Source organism: Oncorhynchus kisutch, linkage group LG11 (genome assembly GCF_002021735.2).
Source record: "Oncorhynchus kisutch isolate 150728-3 linkage group LG11, Okis_V2, whole genome shotgun sequence".
NCBI classification, from domain to species: domain Eukaryota; kingdom Metazoa; phylum Chordata; class Actinopteri; order Salmoniformes; family Salmonidae; genus Oncorhynchus; species Oncorhynchus kisutch.
In genome coordinates this window covers 41519873-41538655 of record NC_034184.2, presented here as the reverse complement: position 1 = coordinate 41538655, position 18783 = coordinate 41519873, and the positions used below count along the sequence as shown (strand labels likewise).

At 42.0% G+C, this 18783-nt stretch overlaps 1 protein-coding gene across 3 annotated transcripts; it reads right to left on the bottom strand.

The window, feature by feature from the left end:
* Positions 1 to 336: 336 nt before the first annotated feature.
* On the bottom strand, positions 337 to 17828 carry LOC109899675 (myozenin-1-like). 3 transcript variants are annotated; one of them, XM_031835800.1, is made up of 6 exons: positions 17517 to 17828; positions 10045 to 10138; positions 4021 to 4202; positions 3021 to 3150; positions 1648 to 1828; positions 337 to 1424 (listed from the first exon to the last, which is right to left on the bottom strand). In XM_031835800.1, exons 2-6 carry the CDS (start codon positions 10127 to 10129, stop codon positions 1187 to 1189), a joined length of 816 nt encoding a protein of 271 aa, XP_031691660.1. In that variant the 5' UTR covers positions 10130 to 10138; positions 17517 to 17828; the 3' UTR covers positions 337 to 1186. The 3 variants fall into 3 exon arrangements, with proteins under 3 accessions (XP_031691660.1, XP_031691661.1, XP_020350698.1); XM_031835801.1 differs by having other exon boundaries at positions 3042 to 3150; positions 17517 to 17817; XM_020495109.2 differs by having other exon boundaries at positions 2904 to 3150; positions 17517 to 17668.
* Between the last annotated feature and the right edge of the window lie 955 nt (positions 17829 to 18783).

Genomic DNA, 18783 nt, shown 5'->3' with positions numbered 1-18783 from the left:
GACACCCTGTGCTGCAGCCAAGGCAACCAATACTCGCGATATTTTGTCTCGGGGTGTTGAGAGAAGGCGATAGCCAAGTGCGCAACCGGGGAGGAAAGCAAGGGGTAGACTGATGATTCTATTTCACATTTTCAAGACTGTTTGTCACAGGTAAGGATCCTTTGAAATGCATCCATGTTACTGTCTACCATCAAGTGAATTGCACTGATGAGCCCTAAAGAGGCCTCTTTAGGGCCCCACACATTCATTAAACTAACCCCATGTCACTTCCATTATTTGTTCCGATAACAATTATAGTAGCCTCCACTGGAGATACAAAGTACAACAGACATAAACTACAATTGGAAAAAGTTTATTAGGGAGAAGTCTTGGGTGATGCAGTACTGTATTAGTTCATCACAATCTCTATCACGCAACAGAAATTAGCACACCTCACGCTTACTGCATGCATCCTAGGCTAGGCTGCTGGATTTGCAGGGCCATGACAAAGCTGTCAAAAGTCAAAGTGGCACAGAAACACAGAAAACAGAGAAATACAGTAAAAACCATGATGGTAGAAGGCTATAGCTAGAGGAACAACTTGTAGCTCTTCTGGATGAGCAGTGGACACAGCAACATGCTGACACAGAAAAAAAACGAAACAAAGTTCAACCCTTCGGTCCTGTTTATTTGTCTCTCCTCATGGACAAACTATGTTATGCTGCTGCTTCGTGACTGAGCTGGAGACTTGTGTGATTGAACAATATACTATGCCTACTAAATGAATCATAATGGAAAAAAATAAGAGTACGCATAAATCACAGTTATGGTAGCCTCCTGTGTTCACTGGGAAGTTGAAAACAATAGGCTCACAATTGATGTCTTTGTTCATGATTGATTTCTTTGTTGCAAACATACTAACTAATCACCCCCTCTTTCTTTCTCTCTCTCTCTCTCTCTCTCTCTCTCTCTCTCTCTCTCTCTCTCTCTCTCTCTCTCTCTCTCTCTCTATCTTGCATTCTAATTTAAAGAGCCCAATATTGAGCTTTGTGGTTTGTTTTCATAAACTATTTCTTTCATGAATTGAACTCAAGGAAAAGTTGACTGGCTCACAAACCTTTCTAAAAAGTGTATGTTTTTTCTTTATGTAGATTTATATATTGTGCGCGGTCTCTGTCTGCACATCTGGGTCTGTGGGGCATGCTGTTCACAGGTCGTCAGTCTCCCCATCGAAGGGCAGGGCATCCAACTCCATGTGGATGCTGCTGGGCTCACTGCTTCCCACCCAGCCTATAGGAGTACGGTTGAAGGAGGGTCGAGCGCCAATGTCATGCTGGTATACCACAGCTGGTTCAGGCTCCTCATGGGCCACCTCATGGGTGTCTGGCAGCTGGAAGGTCATGAGCTGAGAGGCCTTATCAAAGCCCCCAAATGGTGTAGCACTCCTAAGACAGATAAAGTGATGGGCAACAAAAGAAGATCAGACTGATAAGTGAAATGGATCTTGTATGGGTAACTTCTGTCGATGTGCCTCACATACCTGGATGGACAATATAAGAGTCCGATTTTTACAGGAAATGGGTGGGCTCCACTATTTCACACTAATTTCAAAGAAATCCTTTTAAAATGCTATGGAGTCGACCAGGCAAGGCATAGAGGGGACTGTACCTGTTGAAGGACTTGTACTTGGGCAAATCAAGGTGGGCATGGGGGACTGGCATATGATATCTCATGCTGGATGTCAGCTCCTGGTTGCCCTTCATGGCCTTTTCCCACGGTGATACGTATGAGGGAACATAATCATGCCTTTTCTTGGCTTTGTCTAAGGCAACCTCTACTCCATGACTACCTGTAGGAGGAAAACAGTGAGATGATATCCAATTTTGATATATTGATTGCACTACAGGCATGGCATCATTCAGCCATTATTTTAGAGGGGGCACGAAGTACATGGGGTTGGAGGGGGGGTGTAGGTGGAAGTTGAATAATTTAACATATCCCAAACACCTGAAATGGCTTTTTCCTGCAATCTACAGCCATAATCATTATGCCTAATTATATATATTTTTTAAATAAAACAAATGTTTTTTTGTTTTTTAAAAACGTGCTTCTCTGCATCTCTGCTAAAATCTAGGTTGAAAGAGATGGGTCTTTTTCAGTACATTTAGTAATTGCTAGCTTTTATAAAGCCTAGCAACCTTGCCAGCAGGCATGCCAGCTAAGATAGATAGACAAGCTACTCTAACTTGATTGATAGCCTGAAATGGCTTGGTAGCTAGTTATGAAGTTGGGAGGTTGGGAACCTATAAACATATAAGGTTCATTGAACAAGCATGGGAAACAGTGTTTAAACCCTTTACAATGAAGATCTGTGAAGTTATTTGGATTTTGACTAATTATCTTTGAAGAACAGGGTCCTGAAAAATGGGAGTTTCTTTTTTTGCTGAGTTTAGCTTGATCACATCAATTTACAAACATAACTCCTGGCCATCAACAGCAGCTAAAATCGTCCAGTCAGATATTTTTATGAATAATTATGATAAAACTGGGCTTAAACATTTTGTTTAGTCATTCATTTAACAGGTCATTTGTAAAATGTCATCATCATCATATTCATCATCTCCAGCATCAACCCAACATCAACAGATGTGAAAATGGCGTGTTTCTATATTCTATAAAAAAGATAGTGATCATTAGAAACACTTATCTTCCTCTATCTTTTTGACTACAAATCATAGAAACTAGCTATTTTCCCATATGTTGCTGGTGATGATTAAGTCAAAAAATGTCTAAAACAGGATATATCTGAGGGAGCACGTGCCTTTTTACCCCCTATGGGCATGACACCCCTGACTGCAGGTCCATAGAACTCGTTCCAAAATCACTTTTTCTATGATCATGAGCTAATTTGAATGGATACTGACCATGACCATGTTCTCCTGGAGCAACATCATCATGATGTACATGTCCCTGGTATCCATGGCGCCCATGCTCATTACCATGCTCATGTCCATGCTCATGATCATGACCATGTTCATTACCATGACCATGCCCATCTTTGCCTGGTTTGGGAGGGGGTGCAGGAGGGCCTGATTGCTTGTCCACCACGTGGCCACTAGCATCCAACATCATTGTGCCACCCAGGCTGGGGACCAACTTCTGGAAGTTCTCCTGAAATACACACAAGCATATAAAGAAGAAAACTCACCAGACTGATTGTCATTCTGTACAGTAGGGGAGCCGTTAATTCGCCATTCGTTTGCTTGCTGTTGGCACAGTGTGTTATAGGGACCACCCACAGGTGGGCGACTGCCGATTTCAACGTATAGAATCGGTTTGTGCAAATTATGTCCGACACTGTTCAGAGGTGCTAAGTACTCTCGGCCCGCAATCCTACTGGTTGTTGAAATATACATTGGTAGCCTATCCATGGGATAACTTTTTTACCTCATCCGTTACCAATTTTCACTGCAATTGTTTTATGTTAAAGCTCTTTGGACAGCATTTATATTATATGAATTATACTATAACACTAACATTTATTATTGTTAAAACAAGTTTATAATTTTGACTTGGATGATTGACCATTTTAATTTTCTTTTTTTTTGTGAATTTTATCAATCCATTTTAACAATCCAATTGTTTAGTAGCTACTATCTTGTCTCATCGCTACAACTCCCGTACGGGCTCGGGAGAGACGAAGGTTGAAAGTCATCCGTCCTCCGATACACAACCCAACCAAGCCGCACTGCTTCTTAACACAGCGCGCATCCAACCCGGAAGCCAGCCGCACCAATGTGTCGGAGGAAACACTGTGCACCTGGCGACCTTGGTTAGCGCGCACTGCACCCGGCCTGCCACAGGGGTTGCTGGTGCGCGATGAGACAAGGATATCCCTACCGGCCAACCCCTCCCTAACCCGGACGACACTAGGCCAATTGTGCGTCGCCCCACGGACCTCCCGGTCGCGGCCGGTTACGACAGAGCCTGGGCGCGAACCCAGAGTCTCTGGTGGCACAGCTGGATTTACCATTTTCTTACCATAGACTCACTGCCGAAGAGGTCAGGGTTGTTCTCATATATGAACTTCTCCACACGTTTCTGCCTCATCTTGAACATCTTGGAGCCCTTGTTGGTGAAGAGGTTCAGCTCCTCCAGCATGGTGTCCTTGGGAGTCTTGATCTTCATCCCCAGGTTAAACTCTGAATCCTCAGGCTCAAACTCTGCAGATGAGAAATTCATACATTGTCTATTGATTTCTCATATTGATTTCCTATAGTATACTGGATGCACATTCTGTATAAGGCTCTATTCAATTAAACTAGGTGACTAGGTAAATGGAAAAACATCATTCTTCTGGTGCAGCAATTGTTCAAGTTTGAATTCTGGACTCAAAAAGGTCTGCATTGTGATACAAAAAAGACACTCAACAATGTATCTCTCTATGCAGAAAGAATCATATTTTGACTTATTCTGTAAACCTTGGTTACCTGTTTGGTTTGAATTGGTCCCATGGTTTGCTTATCATTGTTTGAATAAATGTTACAGTACTTTATGTGCATAATTTATCCTTCACCTAGAAAATACATCTGTGTCGATGTGATGTGATCTTTACATCAGAGCAGAAATTACGCTCAGTGCAGATGATTGCGTAGGAGGGGGTTGCTCTCAGATTCTTGCTGTCATTACGGTGGAAAATTCATAAATCACTCTGCTCAAAGATGAACTGGCCATTCTTCAACAATGTGGAGAGAAGGAGAGAGAGCAGAGAACAGCTCCTCCCTAAGTCTGGGCCTGGCTGAGAATGACTAGCTTTTGACTGAAGCTTTATGAGGTAAGGCCTGAGCCATTTTCATATCTGTGTTATCTCCATTTGTTCTGTTCTCAGTGCTTATGATCCATCTGTCAGAAGTCACAGGGCGTTGAAACAGAGAGGATGGGTGAAGGGAGAGAGTCTAAAATGCATAACACTGCACAGGTTCCACATCAACTCTAAAGCTACGGTAGCACGTATATGGTGCCTTCATAAAGTATTCACACCCCTTGAATTTTCCACGTTTTGTTGTGTTACAACCTGAATTTAAAATGTTGTATCACTGGCCTACACAAAATACCCCATAATGTCAAAGTGAAATGATTGTTTTAGTTTTTTTGACAAATGAATATAAAATGAAAAGCTGAAATGTGTTGAGTCAATAAGTATTCAACACCTTTGTTATGGCAAGCCTAAATAAGTTCAGGATTAAAAATATGCTTAATAGGCCAGTAAGAAAGAGTTCCAAACCCCTCTGCCAATAAGCGGTAATTTTCAGTTTCCCCTCCCCACTCAAACCACTCCCAGACAATCCTTGCAAAATTCTTGTTTGAGAAATTGCTATTTGCTAATAAGCTTTTTTTTGTTTCTTTTGGACTATTTAGACAGAGTGAACCACGCAACTTATTACGTGACTTGTTTTAACTCATTTACCCGAGTGCCCACTGAGCACACCATGTCATTTTAACAGGGAGAATTGAGTAATATTTGGTAGATACATTGAGCAATGAGAATCCAACCCAATTTTTAGCCACTCAAAAAGACAATCAAAAGTTATTTTGATTCCCATTGTGTTGTCAACTATGCTTTCAACCATCAAAAAAAGCACAACCAAATTCCAATGGAAAATCAAAGTCTGATTTTTGGTTTCGTTCTCACGGTGCCTTCAACCATTTCAAAGCACACCAAAGTTCAAATGGGAATATGTCAATGTCAGATATTTTGTTTATTTATACAACAACTTAATGTGTTAGCACTGTGTTTAATCTAATAGCACAACTAAATGACCTGGACTGCAATTATTTGAGATTACATGGTGCAAGTGAGCAACGCCGTTTGAGATTCTGTGTAGATGATTATAGCAATTGTGAACATTTCCACAGACCTGTGACCCTGAACATGTAGCGTTTTCTATGATTACATCAGAAGACATTTACTGTCCCACTAACCTCAAAATGTGTCCATTGATGTGTTACTCGTTTTAAGTTTGAATGAATAACATTACATTAGTTGTTTGTAAGGTAGCCTTAATATTAGGCAATTTACTGTCTTACAAATGTAATAGCTTATTGAACTGTGTTTGGTTGACAACTACCAACTATCAACATTTAAAAGGACATATATCTACAGTTTGGATAGTTCCATCTGATCCACTGGCATAATCCTATTCTTTAACTTTAGATTTTTGGTTGAGATGGAGATGTGAATCGATATGTTTTCATTAACTCACAATCACTCTCTAGGCCTACACTGAGTGTACAAAGCATTAGGAACACCTTCCTAATATTGCATTGCACCCCCTTTTCCCCTCAGAACAGCCTCAATTCATCGCGGCAAGGACTCTACAAGGTGTCAAAAAAAGTCCACAGGGATGCTGGCTCAATATTGACTCCAATTCTTCCCACAGTCGTGTCAAGTTGGCTTGACGTCCTTTGGGTGGTGGACCATTGTCGATACACATGGGAAAGCGTTGAGTGTGAGAAACCCAGCAGTGTTTCAGTTTTTGACACAAACCTGTTCTCCTGGCACCTACTACCATACCCTGTTCAAAGGCACTTCAATATTTTGTCTTGCCCATTCACCCTCTGAATGGCACACAATACACAATCCATGTCTCAATTGCCTCAAGGCTTAAAAATCCTTCTTTAACCTTTCTCCTCCCTTTCATCTACGCTAATTGGAGTGGATTTAGCTTTGACCTGGATTCAACTGGTCAGTCTATCATGTTATGGTTGAATCTGAATTTCAACAATAGCTGTTGATGACTTTCCAAATGTTGTATAGACCTAAATAGGATCTTTGATGATATATGATTGATAAAGTATGGCAAAATTTCATTTTCTCTACAGAACATACTATTTGGAATGACTTCGATAGCAACAGTGAATCTATTAAGTGTAGATTTCTCTACAATCACTCTTACGATAGCACATTGGTAATAGTCAGTGAAACATATCAAAACTATGCAGGGCTGGGCCTTGTTAAACCATGGATGGGAGACCGAAGGTATGGCCGTAGATAGATCAACTCTCCTGTTGGAGATGCTGCCCAGCCTATTGTTTTCTTATAGTGGATATCACAATGAAGATTTGACAAGGTTTGTCTATGATGAAAATGGGTTACCATGATCGCATAATCCAATGTATTTGCCAAGTAGATTCCACCTCCCAATAAGTTGACAAAAAACATTGAAACAATGTTGATTTAACCAGTATGTGCCCAGTAGGTGGTGATGTCACCAGGCAGACTAAAACTCCATCCCACTTAAACAGGCTGAAATTTAAGGGGGTCTTTTCAAACAGCCCTTACACTAAAAGGGCATTATCATCCTTTTCACAATTTCACAGTATTATAACTACCTCATAGTGTGGAAATATATACAGTACCAGTCAAAAATTTGGACACACCTACTCATTCAAGGTTTCTTTTATTTTGTAGAATAATAGTGAAGACATCAAAACTATGAAATAACACATGAACTCATGTAGTCACCAAAAAAGTGTAAAACAAATCAAATTATATTTTAGATTAATATTCTTCAAAGTAGCCACCCTTTGCCTTGATGACAGCTTTGCACATTCCCACATATGCTGAGCACTTGTTGGCTGCTTTTCCTTCACACTGCGGTCCAACTCATCCCAAACCATCTCAATTGGATTGAGGTCGGGTGATTGTGGAGGCCAGGTCATCTGATGCAGCATTCCATCACTTTCCTTCTTGGTCAAATAGCCCTTACACAGCCTGGAGGTGTGTTGTGTCATTGTCCAGTTGAAAAATAATGATAGTCCCACTAAGAGCAAACCAGATGGTGTATCGCTGCAGAATGCTGTGGTAGCTATGCTGGTTAAATGTCCCTTGAATTCTAAATAAATCACAGACAGTGTCACCAGCAAAGCACCCCCACACCATCACACCTCATCCACCATGCTTTACGGTGGGAACCACATATGCAGAGATCATCCGTTCACCTCCTCTGCATCTCACAAAGACACGGCGGTTGGAACCAAAAATCTAAAATTTGGACTCATCAGACCAAAGGACAGATTTCCACCAGTCTAATGTCCATTGCTCGTGTTTCTTGGCCCAAGCAAGTCTCTTCTTATTATTGGTGTCCTTTAGTAGTGGTTTCTTTGCAGCAGTTTGTCCATGAAGGCCAGATTCACACAGTCTCCTCTAAACAGTTGATGTTGAGATGTGGCTGTTACTTAAACTCTGTGAAGCATTTATTTGGGCTTCAATTTCTGAGGCTGGAAACTTTAATGAACTTATTCTCTTTCCTGTGGTGGTCCTCATGAGAGCTAGTTTCACCATAGTGCTTGATATTTTTTGCGACTGCATTGGAAGAAACTTTCAAAGTTCTTGACGTTTTCCTGATTGACTGACCTTCATGTCTTAAAGTAATGATGGACTGTCATTTCTCTTTGCTTATTTGAGCTGTTCCTTCCATAATATGGACTTGGTCTTTTACCAAATAGGGATATCTTCTGAAATGCATTCCAAGTGACTACTTCATGAAGCTGGTTGAGAGAATGCCAAGAATGTGCAAAGCTGTCATCAAGGCAAAGGGTGGCTATATATTTTGATTTGTTTAACACTTTTTTGGTTATTATGATTCCATATGTGTTATTTCATAGTTTTGATGTCTTCACTGTTATTCTACAATGTAGAAATGTAGAAAATAGTAAACATAAAGAAAAACCTTTGAATTAGTAGGTGTGTCCAAACTTTTGACTGGTACTGTACAAACCACAGAAAAATCACATTTTTGACTGCACTCAACCTCAATAATTTGGTGGATTTAATCATTTACCATTCCTGTTTGTTTTCATGCCAATGACATTTGCTGTTCAAAAAGGACAATACTTGTGTTTCAATTTGTAATCCTGAACTATCCCTTTAAAATCCAACACTAGTTACGTAATTCAAAGATGATTTCTGTCTATGTATGTTATAAGTTCTAACAGACGTGGAGGGGAATGCGTTTGAACACTGGTCAGCTTGGAGCAGCATGCAGTGCCACATTGTGTTAAAACACAGCTTTCTGCTTAGGCCTTATTGCTATATCTGTCAGGACACTTGACACAAAAAGTGTAAGAGCAGCACAAATATTAACTTTTTTACCACTTAATGGGTGGAGGGGAAAACACCTGTCATCATTTTCATAAAAATGCATTATGCCATCGCCTGAAGTATGGATCGTGTGACTCAACAGCTGAGAGGGAGGGGAGGGTAAACCATTACTGCAATGACTGCAAAGGACAGATTGTAATTGTGCTGTGGAATCTAGGAGATACATGTTTGTGTGTGTGACAGGGCGCTAGTCATTAGGACATGTTAAGTGCAAACATGTGGAGGAGCTTCTCTGACAAGTGCACAGAGATCTTGACAAAGTCCCCAATGAACAAAATAATTAGGCTATAAATAACTTCTTTTTTCATTCTCTGTGATGTGACCCAAAAAAGCTGTCAACAGTGGATCCAGTCTCTTGGACCAGCTGCTGGCCCATAGGGAGACCAGGCCTCCCTGAGAGTTCTTACCTTCGGAAGGTGTCTTCCTGCCTGCCCTCTATGTTTACCAGTTAGTACAGTATGTTACTCTTGATAATGCCATAGGCTCATATTGATCAATGTTACTGAGCAGAGTTTAATGTATGGTACTAGATGGTCTCTCACATAGTTTTGAAGATGTCCCTATAATCTTTAATGATATGCGAGAAATATAGCAATAAGGCACGAGGGGGTGTGGTATATGGCCAATATACCATGGCTAAGGACTGTTCTTAAGCACGACACCACACGGAGTGCGTGGATACAGCCCTTAGCTGTGGTATATCGGTCATATAGCACAAACCCCAGAGGTGCCTTATTGCTATTATAAACTGCTTACCAATGTAATTAGAGCAGTAAAAATAAAGGTTTTGTCATAGCCGAGGTATGTGGTCTGATATGCCACGGCTGTCAGCCAATCAGCATTCAGTGCTCGAACTACCCAGTTTATAATTGTGTTTTTGAGCTCACATGCTTGTGCCTTACCATCTTGAGTGACATGTGACAGGTCAGTGATGATCTTAGAGGGCTTTTTCCTCTTGTTAGGTGGGGCAGGTCTTCCATGAGGCATAACTGCAGACTGAGAACACAAGTAAACAGGAAGTTAGAAAAGATCACACAACATACCAAGCTACTGTATAATATGTCCGATTTAGAATATATATATGTAGCCACTCAATAGTTTAAAAAAACTACTTGTGGAAAGGAGACAGAGAGAGGAGATAGGAGTCCCTCTAGTGATAGTCTCTAACCATTGCACCATTTAAAGACCAACCAACCACCAACCCTGCTTTGGACCGACACTTATGAGGCCATGCAGACTAGATGCAGACTGCACCTTGCTCATTGTTCAAAGTGCACGTCAATGTCTTCAGAGTCCTAACATTCCCATAACCAACAGATGTCTGTCCAAGAGGAAACATATAGACCGCTGTAGGTTTCAGTTCTGTTTGGTCTGAACACTCAAGACATTAGATAGGTTTAACACAGTGGTGGGCCGTCAGGGCCAGCAAGGCCTTCTCTGCTGGCCTAAACATCATCAGAATATATATATTTTTTTAGTATATTTTCCCACAAATATGTATTAAATTATTCCCCAGAGTAAGAGTTATACTCTTCATTTCATAGCTTTCCTCTTGGTTGCACTGCTTCCAGCCCCAGGTTGAGATTTGGAGGGCTGGTCTTTATGTTAGATCTTTTATCCAATCATATTTGCCATCATGTGTTGCCAGGGGTCTAAAATCTGCCCTCAGGCCTTCAGAATCAACAGTGCGGGCGCTTGTAGCTTAAAGTGAATGGAAATGAAAATTTAGTGTCAACCAATCAGCTTTAGAGTTGGCTATTGTACGCCTGCTGGCTGGCTCCAGTGTTACACAGGAGCCAGCTAGCAGGCGTAGTGCGTGCATGTCTTTTGATTGGATTACCAATATCGAGAGGCAGGTCCTATATGGGCAGGTCTATGCAAACCTCAGAACTAGGAAACTGAATTTGATAAACTAATAATTTGCATACTACTAAGCTGTTTTTTTAACCAACAATGGCGGAAGGAGGAGAAGATATCGATTTGGATATAATTATAACGCCATTCTCAAGACAAACTTTTCAAGATAAGTTAGACATTGTCAGGAGAGGTCGCCCGACGCCGACGCTACAAAGCCTGTCACAGGCGGGAAAGGGGTTCGTTCGCCACTTTCAAAGTTCCAACTACGAGCGCTATCAATGGCTCACAGGCTCCGAGAAGCACGCAAACTGTACTGCTGGGAATGCCTATTATTTGCAAGTGATAGATTTGGTGTTTGGAGCCACACTGGCATTGCAAACTTGAGTTGTCTAACCAAGGCAGCAATGAGACACGGCTGGGCACTTACAAGCAATGGTGCTTTTGAAAACTTTTGGGGACACCGGAGTGGGTCTACAGCTCAACGAACAAGCGCGCAGGGCAACGGGAGCTGCACAATGAAAAGGTATTGTACTCTTCCCCTGCAATTCTATGAATAAAAATGTCAATTTCAAGGTGACGCAATGCCTGGTTTTATACTGCGTTTCTGTCTAAATGTATAGTGTCTAGAGAGCCATGGCATCATAATGATGGTAATAAGAGGTGGATTAATTCGGGTGGGACTGTGTAGGACCTCACTGAAGGCCCAGCCCCCAGGCCCACGGCACGCCACTGGTTTAACACATACAGTATATAGACCTACGGTGGGTGCAGTAAACACATTCCTCTGCATAAGGCTATTAGAACAAACTACCAAGACTTTCAGATCAATCCAATTTGCAGTAAACAGATCAATCCAATTTGCAGTAAACAGATCAATCCAATTTGATGCATGAGATGAACATGGCTGTAATCATATAAATCTGCCACAGGAACTCTGTAGTCTCGGTTGCTAGTTTACAATAGAATACTATAGTACTTACGATAGAATTCTGTAGTAAATTGTCGTATACTGGAGAATACTATATACACACTGTAGTATCCCTCAACCATGTGTAGTACTTACTATAGAATTCTGTAGTAAATTGTCGTATACTGGAGAATGCTATATACACACTGTAGTATCCCTCAACCATGTGTAGTACTTACTATAGAATTGTGTATTATACTGTAGAATACTATAGTAAATACAGTATACTACAGAGCGCAAAAACACTACAGTAAATACTACAATAATGTCCTCAAAAACACTACAGTTGTCACGTTGTTCGTAATAATAATGGTCACAGCTTACATAGAGTTCCACATACTTTTAATGAATAAAGTGAAACTTAAGCAAGTACAAAACAATAAAGAATAAACGAACAGTGGCAACAATGCAGTGTTACAAGCAACTAAACATAAACAATATCCCATAACCCACAGGTGGACAAAATGCTGGGGCCGGCACTGGTGGTACCGGGCTGGTGACACGCACCTCAGGGCGAGCGCGAGGAGCAGGCAACGGACGCACCTGACTGGAAACGCCCTTGAGGGAGAGTGCGAGGAGTAACGAGTAATGTAACGTCTAGTAGGGCTAAACAGCACAGTACCAAAAACAAGATCCCACAAACTACAGGTGGGAAAAGGCTGCCTAAGTATGATCCCCAATCAGAGACAACAATAGACAGCTGCCTCTGATTAGGAACCATACCCGGCCAACAAAGAAATAGAAAACATAGATTGCCCACCCTAGTCACACCCTGACCTATCCAAATAGAGAATTAAAAAGATATCTAAGGTCAAGGAGTGACAGATATTCTGTTACGTTGTTCGCAATGATGATGGTCGGACCATCATTACAGTCATTACTATAGTTTTTAATTAGCATATTCCCTTCCCCCATGTTCCAATTTGTGCCACTCATGAGTGAGAAACCTACATGCCAAGCATAGACCATATATTGTGATCCATATAGGTTATAGAAAAGAGCAGAAGCGCTGAAATATCTGTTCAGACCTCAGCCCTACCTACCAACAGTGCCTTCCAGAAAGTATTCATACCACTTGACTTTTTACAAATGTTGTTACAGCCTTATTCTAAAATTGATTAAATAAATAATAATGCTCAGCAATCTACCCACAATACCCCATAATGACAAAGCAAAAACAGGTTTTTATATTTTTTTGCTAATTTATAACAAATTTAAAACAGCAATACCTTATTCACATATGTATTCAGACCCTTAGCTATGAGACCAGAAATTGAGCTCATGTGCATCCAGGAAGCTCCCGCGCTCAGGTCTGTTCAACGCTGGTCCGACCAATCGGATTCCATGCTTCCAGATTGCTTCGATCACGTGGACTGGGATATGTTCCGCATTGCGGCGAACAACAACATTGATGAATATGCTGATTTGGTGAGTGGATTTATTAGCAAGTGCATCGGCGATGTCGTACCCACTGTGTCTATTAAAACATTACCAAACCAGAAACCGTGGATTGATGGCAGCATTCGAGCAAAACTGAAAGCCCGAACCATTGCTTTAAATCAGGGCAAAGTTACCAGAAAGATGACCGAATACAAACAGTGTAGCTATTCCCTCCGCAAGGCAATCAAACAAGCTAAGTGTCAGTATAGAGACTCAATTCAACGGCTCAGACAGGAGAGGTATGTGGCAGGGTCTATAGTCAATCACGGACTACAAAAGGAAAACCAGCCCCATCACGGACCAGGATGTCTTGATCCCAGACAGACTAAACAACTTCTTTGCTCGCTTTGAGGACAATACAGTGCCACTGACACGGCCAGCTATCAAAACCTGCGGGCTCTCCTTCACTGCAGCCGACGTGAGCAAAACATTTAAACGTGTCAACCCTCGCAAGGCTGCAGGCCCAGACAGCATTCCCAGCCGCGTCCTCAGAGCATGCGCAGACCAGCTGGCTGGTGTGTTTACTGACATATATTCAATCAATCCTTATCCCAGTCTGCTGTCCCCACATGCTTCAAGAGGGCCACCATTGTTCCTGTTCCCAAGAAACAGGGTAACTGAGCTAAATGACTACCGCCCCGTAGCACTCACTTCCGTCATCATGAAGTGCTTTGAGAAACTAGTCAAGGGCCATATCACCTCCACCCTACCTGACACCCTAGTCCCACTCCAATTTGCTTACCGCCCCAACAGGTCCACAGACGACGGAAACGCAATCACACTGCACACTGCCCTAACTTATCTGGACAAGAGGAATACCTGAGAATGCTGTTCATCGACTACAGCTCAGCATGCTCCAAACTTGTCATTAAGCTCAAGACCCTGGGTCTCAACTTTCTGACAGGCTGCCCCCAGGTGGTGAGGGTAGGAAGAAACATCTCCACCCCGCTAATCCTCAACTCTGGGGCCCCTGACAGGGCTGACAAGGGTCAGCCCTCTCCTGTACTCCCTGTTCACCCACGACTGCGTGGCCATGCACGCCTCCAACTCAATCATCAAGTTTGCAGACGCCACTATAGTGGTAGGCTTGATTATCAACAACGACGAGACGGCGTACAGGGAGGAGGTGAGGGCCCTTGGAGTGCGGTGTCAGGAAAATAACCTCACACTCAACGTCAACAAAACAAAGGAGATGATCGTGGCCTTCAGGAAACAGCAGAGGGAGCATCCCCCTATCCAATCGACAGGACAGTAGTGGAGAGAGTGAAAAGTTTTAAGTTCCTCGGCGTACACATCACGGACAAACTGAAATGGTCCACCCACACCGACAGTGTGGCGAAGAAGGCGCAGCAGCGCCTCTTCAACCTCAGGAGGCTGAAGAAATTTGACTTGTCACCAAAAACACTAACACATTTTTACAGATGGACAATCAAGAGCATCCTGGCGGGCTGTATCACCGCCTGGTACGGCAACTGCTCCGCCCACAAGCGTAAGGCTCTCCAGAGGGTAGTGAGGTCTGCACAACGTATCACTGGGGGCAAACTATCTGCTTTCCAGGACAACAACCACCCGAGCCACTGCCTCTTCACCCCGCTATCATCCAGAAGGCGAGGTCAGTACAGGTGCATCAAAGCAGGGACCAAGAGACTGAAAAACAGCTTCTATCTCAAGGCCATCAGGCCACTGTTAAATAGCCATCACTAACATTGAGTGGCTGCTGCCAACATACTGACTCAACTCCAGCCACTTTAATAATGGAAAAATTGATGTAATAAATGTATCACTAGTCACTTTAAACAATGCCACTTCATATAATGCTTACATACCCTACATTATTCATCTCATATGTATATACTGTACTCTATACCATCTACTGCATCTTGCCATCTTGGTGTAATGTATCACTAGCCACTTTAAACAATGACACTTTAATATGTTTACATAGCCTACATTACTCATCTCATATGTATATACTGTACTCTATACCATCTACTGCATCTTGCCTATGCCGTTCTATACCATCACTCATTCATATATTTTTTTATGTACGTATTCTTATTCATTCCTTTACACTTGTGTGTTTATAAGGTAATTGTTAGGTTAGATTACTCGTTGGATATTACTGTATTGTCTGAACTAGAAGCACAAGCATTTCGCTACACTCACATCAACATCTGCTAATCATGTGTATGTGACAAATAAAATTTGATTTGATTTGATTTCCATTGATCATCCTTGAGATGATTCTACAACTTGATTAGAGTCCACCTGTGGTACAATTCAAATGATTGGACATGATTTGGAAAGGCACACACCTGTCTATATATGGTCCCACAGTTGAAAGAGCATGTCAGAGCAAAAACCAAGCCATGAGGTCGAAGGAATTGTCCGTAGAGCTCCGAGACAGGATTGAGTTAAGGCACAGATCTGGGGAAGGGTACCAAAAAACGTCTGCAACATTGAAAGTTCCCAACAACACAGAGTTTTCCAAAAGGTACCTAAAGGACTCTCAGACCTTGAAAAACAAGATTTTCTGGTCTGATGTAACCAAGATTGAACGCTTTGGCCTTGAGAGGATCTGCAGAGAAGAATAGGAGAAACTCCCCAAATACAGGTGTGCCAACCTTGTAGCGTCATATTCAAGAAGACTCGAGGCTGTAATCGCTGCCAAAGGTGCTTCAACAAAGTACTGAGTAAGGGGTCTGAATATTTATGTAAATAAGATATTTCCTTTTTTTTTATATACAAATGAGCAAAAAATGTAAACATGTTTTTGCTTTGTCATTATGGGGTATTGTGTGTAGATCGATGAGGGGAAAAATGATTTAATCAATTTTAGAATATGCCTGTAAGGTAACAGCATTATGAAAAAGTCAACGTGTCTGAATACTTTCCAAAGGCACTGTACCTGCAGTACCTTCAGGTTATGGAAAATGAGCTCTTTGTGTATTTTGTCCAGTAGGTTTCCTCAAGGAGAAAGCCCCCACTGCTATGTCAAAGACAATAAAACAAAAACACTACAGTAAATACTACAGTATACTACAGTTTGCAAAAACACCACAGTAATGACTATAGTATCTACTCACGTTTGCTTTACTACAGTATTTATACTATAGTAAACTGTAAATACTACATTATACTGCAGTCATGTACGGCAACACAACAGTAAATACTACAGTATTTAGTCCGCAAAAACCCTACAACAGTTAATACTACTGTAAAGTCGGCAAAAACACTACAGTGAATACTATAGTATTTATACCGTAGTATACTATAGCATTTTTTCATGTGGGTAAGCTCCATGCCACCTAGGAAGTTAATGTCTTACAGATCCCTTTCTATATGCTGTAGTTCTATACTGTAGTTCTCCATTGAGCCATACGGTCCTGCATGTCCTGAGAGTCTGCAGCTTCTTTAAGACCCTGTCAATGGCAAACTTCGCATCACATTGACTGACTGTAACCCAATCCACCAGAGCTATTTTTAAGCGCCATTTTCAGCCAAGACCTTTTATCGACTAGTAGTGGCGTCAGTGGACTATCAGATGTGTGAGACGCAATGGACATTCATATACAAACACATACACATGGCGCAATTGTGAAGAGAATGATCAAATTTAGCTAAGAAGTTGAATTAAGATGTTGAGAGGTTGGGGGGATTAGAGAAAGAATTGTGGGGGAGGACTTTACAGATGTAAAGCATCTGTAAAATTAGCACAACCTCAGGCCCCCCCCTCCCCCCTCCAGGCTTTGCACACCATATAAAATGTGCAGTTGGACAGAAGGGAGCGGTCAGCACATTCCCTCAGAGCCTGCCTGCCTGCCTGCGCCTTTAAGACATGGGTCAATTCTAAAAACAATCAAGGAACTTCAAGACCACTTCACCGTGCCTTCGTCAAAAGCACTTTATATCCCTTAAATTGAAATAATGCTTTCCTCATAGAGTCAACATCTTCAACCATGAATTCAATTCTCAAGTGCAGTTATTTGTATCCTAAGTGAATGCTATAGGTGAAGCTATTTGCAGAATTTGATTTACTTTCCAGGTTGCTGTTGACGGTCAAGTCCTGCGTGTAATTGGTTAATAAAATCCAGATGATGATCCACTCACCCAGTTTTTGTAATCCTTCTGTTCAGAGGTCTATTAATACCATTAGGAGATGAAGGCTTCAGGTTAATCTCAGTCAGAAGTTTACAAATCACAGGGTGCCTCTGACCTGTGGTTGGACTCAGATCCCAGGGAGTGCGAAATCCACCCAGAGCTTGGATGGCAGATCTTTGAGGGAGGGGGGGGGGGCAGCGGGGGCGGTGGTGGCGAGGTGAGGTTGAGGGAAAAAGTAAAAGTGGAGGGTGGGGGGTGGCGGCCGAAACTTCTTTGCACGGCATAAAGTGCTGATGGGGATATCAAGAGAGCAATATCATTATTGCAGATGGTCTGGGGGGCCTATATATAGAACTGGAGAAAAGTGAGGGGTGGGGGTGTCTTAACTTATAAGATAGACTCAAAGGAGGGAGGGGCGTCTGGGGGTATGTTTTGAGGGTGAGGTAATTGGTTTGCCCCTTTTCCCCTTCATTAATTAACTTCAAACTTTGAATAGATTGTCACTTTTCTGCCAGGCAGGGGCGCCCTTGCTGTTGTGTGGTATTCATGGTCATATAGCTGCCTAAACCAAAGTGGGTGCTGATTTGTTGGCTCAAACACATCCACAGCTCTCTCCATTGCTTAAAGGGATAATTCAGGATATATTGGCAATGAATCCCTTTATCTACTTCCCCAGAGTCATGTGAACGTGTGGGATACCATTTTTATATCTCTGCATGAAATTTGAAGGAAGTTGCTAACTAAGTGTTAGTGTAATTGCTAACTAGCATTAGCACAATGACTGGAAATATATGGTATATATATATCAACTCAGCAAAAAAAGAAAACGTATTTTCACTGTCAACTGTGTTTATTTTTTAGCAAACTTAACATGTGCAAATATTTGTATGAAAATAACAGGATTCAACAACTGATACTTAAACTGAACAAGATCCACATACATGTTACTAACAGCAATGGAACACTGTGTCCCTGTACAAAGGGGGGGTCCTCATGGACTGCATCAGATTTGCCAGTTATTGCTGTGAGATGCTACCCCACTCTTCCACCAAGGCACCTACAGGTTCCCGAACATGTCTGTGGGGAATGGCCCTAGCCCTCACCCTCCGATCCAACAGGTCCCAGACGTGCTCAATGGCATTGAGATCCGGGCTCTTCGCTGGCCATGGCAGAACACTGACATTCCTGTCTTGCAGGAAATCGCGCAGTGAACAAGCAGCATGGCTGGTGGCATTGTCATGTTGGAGGGTCATGTCAGGATGAGCCTGCAGGAAGG

Coding starts and splice junctions, on each gene's coding strand:
- LOC109899675 (XM_020495109.2), bottom strand. CDS start 10,129: ATGCCTCATGGAAGACCTGCCCCACCTAACAAGAGGAAAAAGCCCTCT. Junction 4,203..10,044: donor GTCACATGTCACTCAAGATG/GTAAGGCACAAG, acceptor TCTCATCTGCAG/AGTTTGAGCCTGAGGATTCA. Junction 1,829..2,903: donor TCCAGGAGAACATGGTCATG/GTCAGTATCCAT, acceptor TTCCTCCTACAG/GTAGTCATGGAGTAGAGGTT.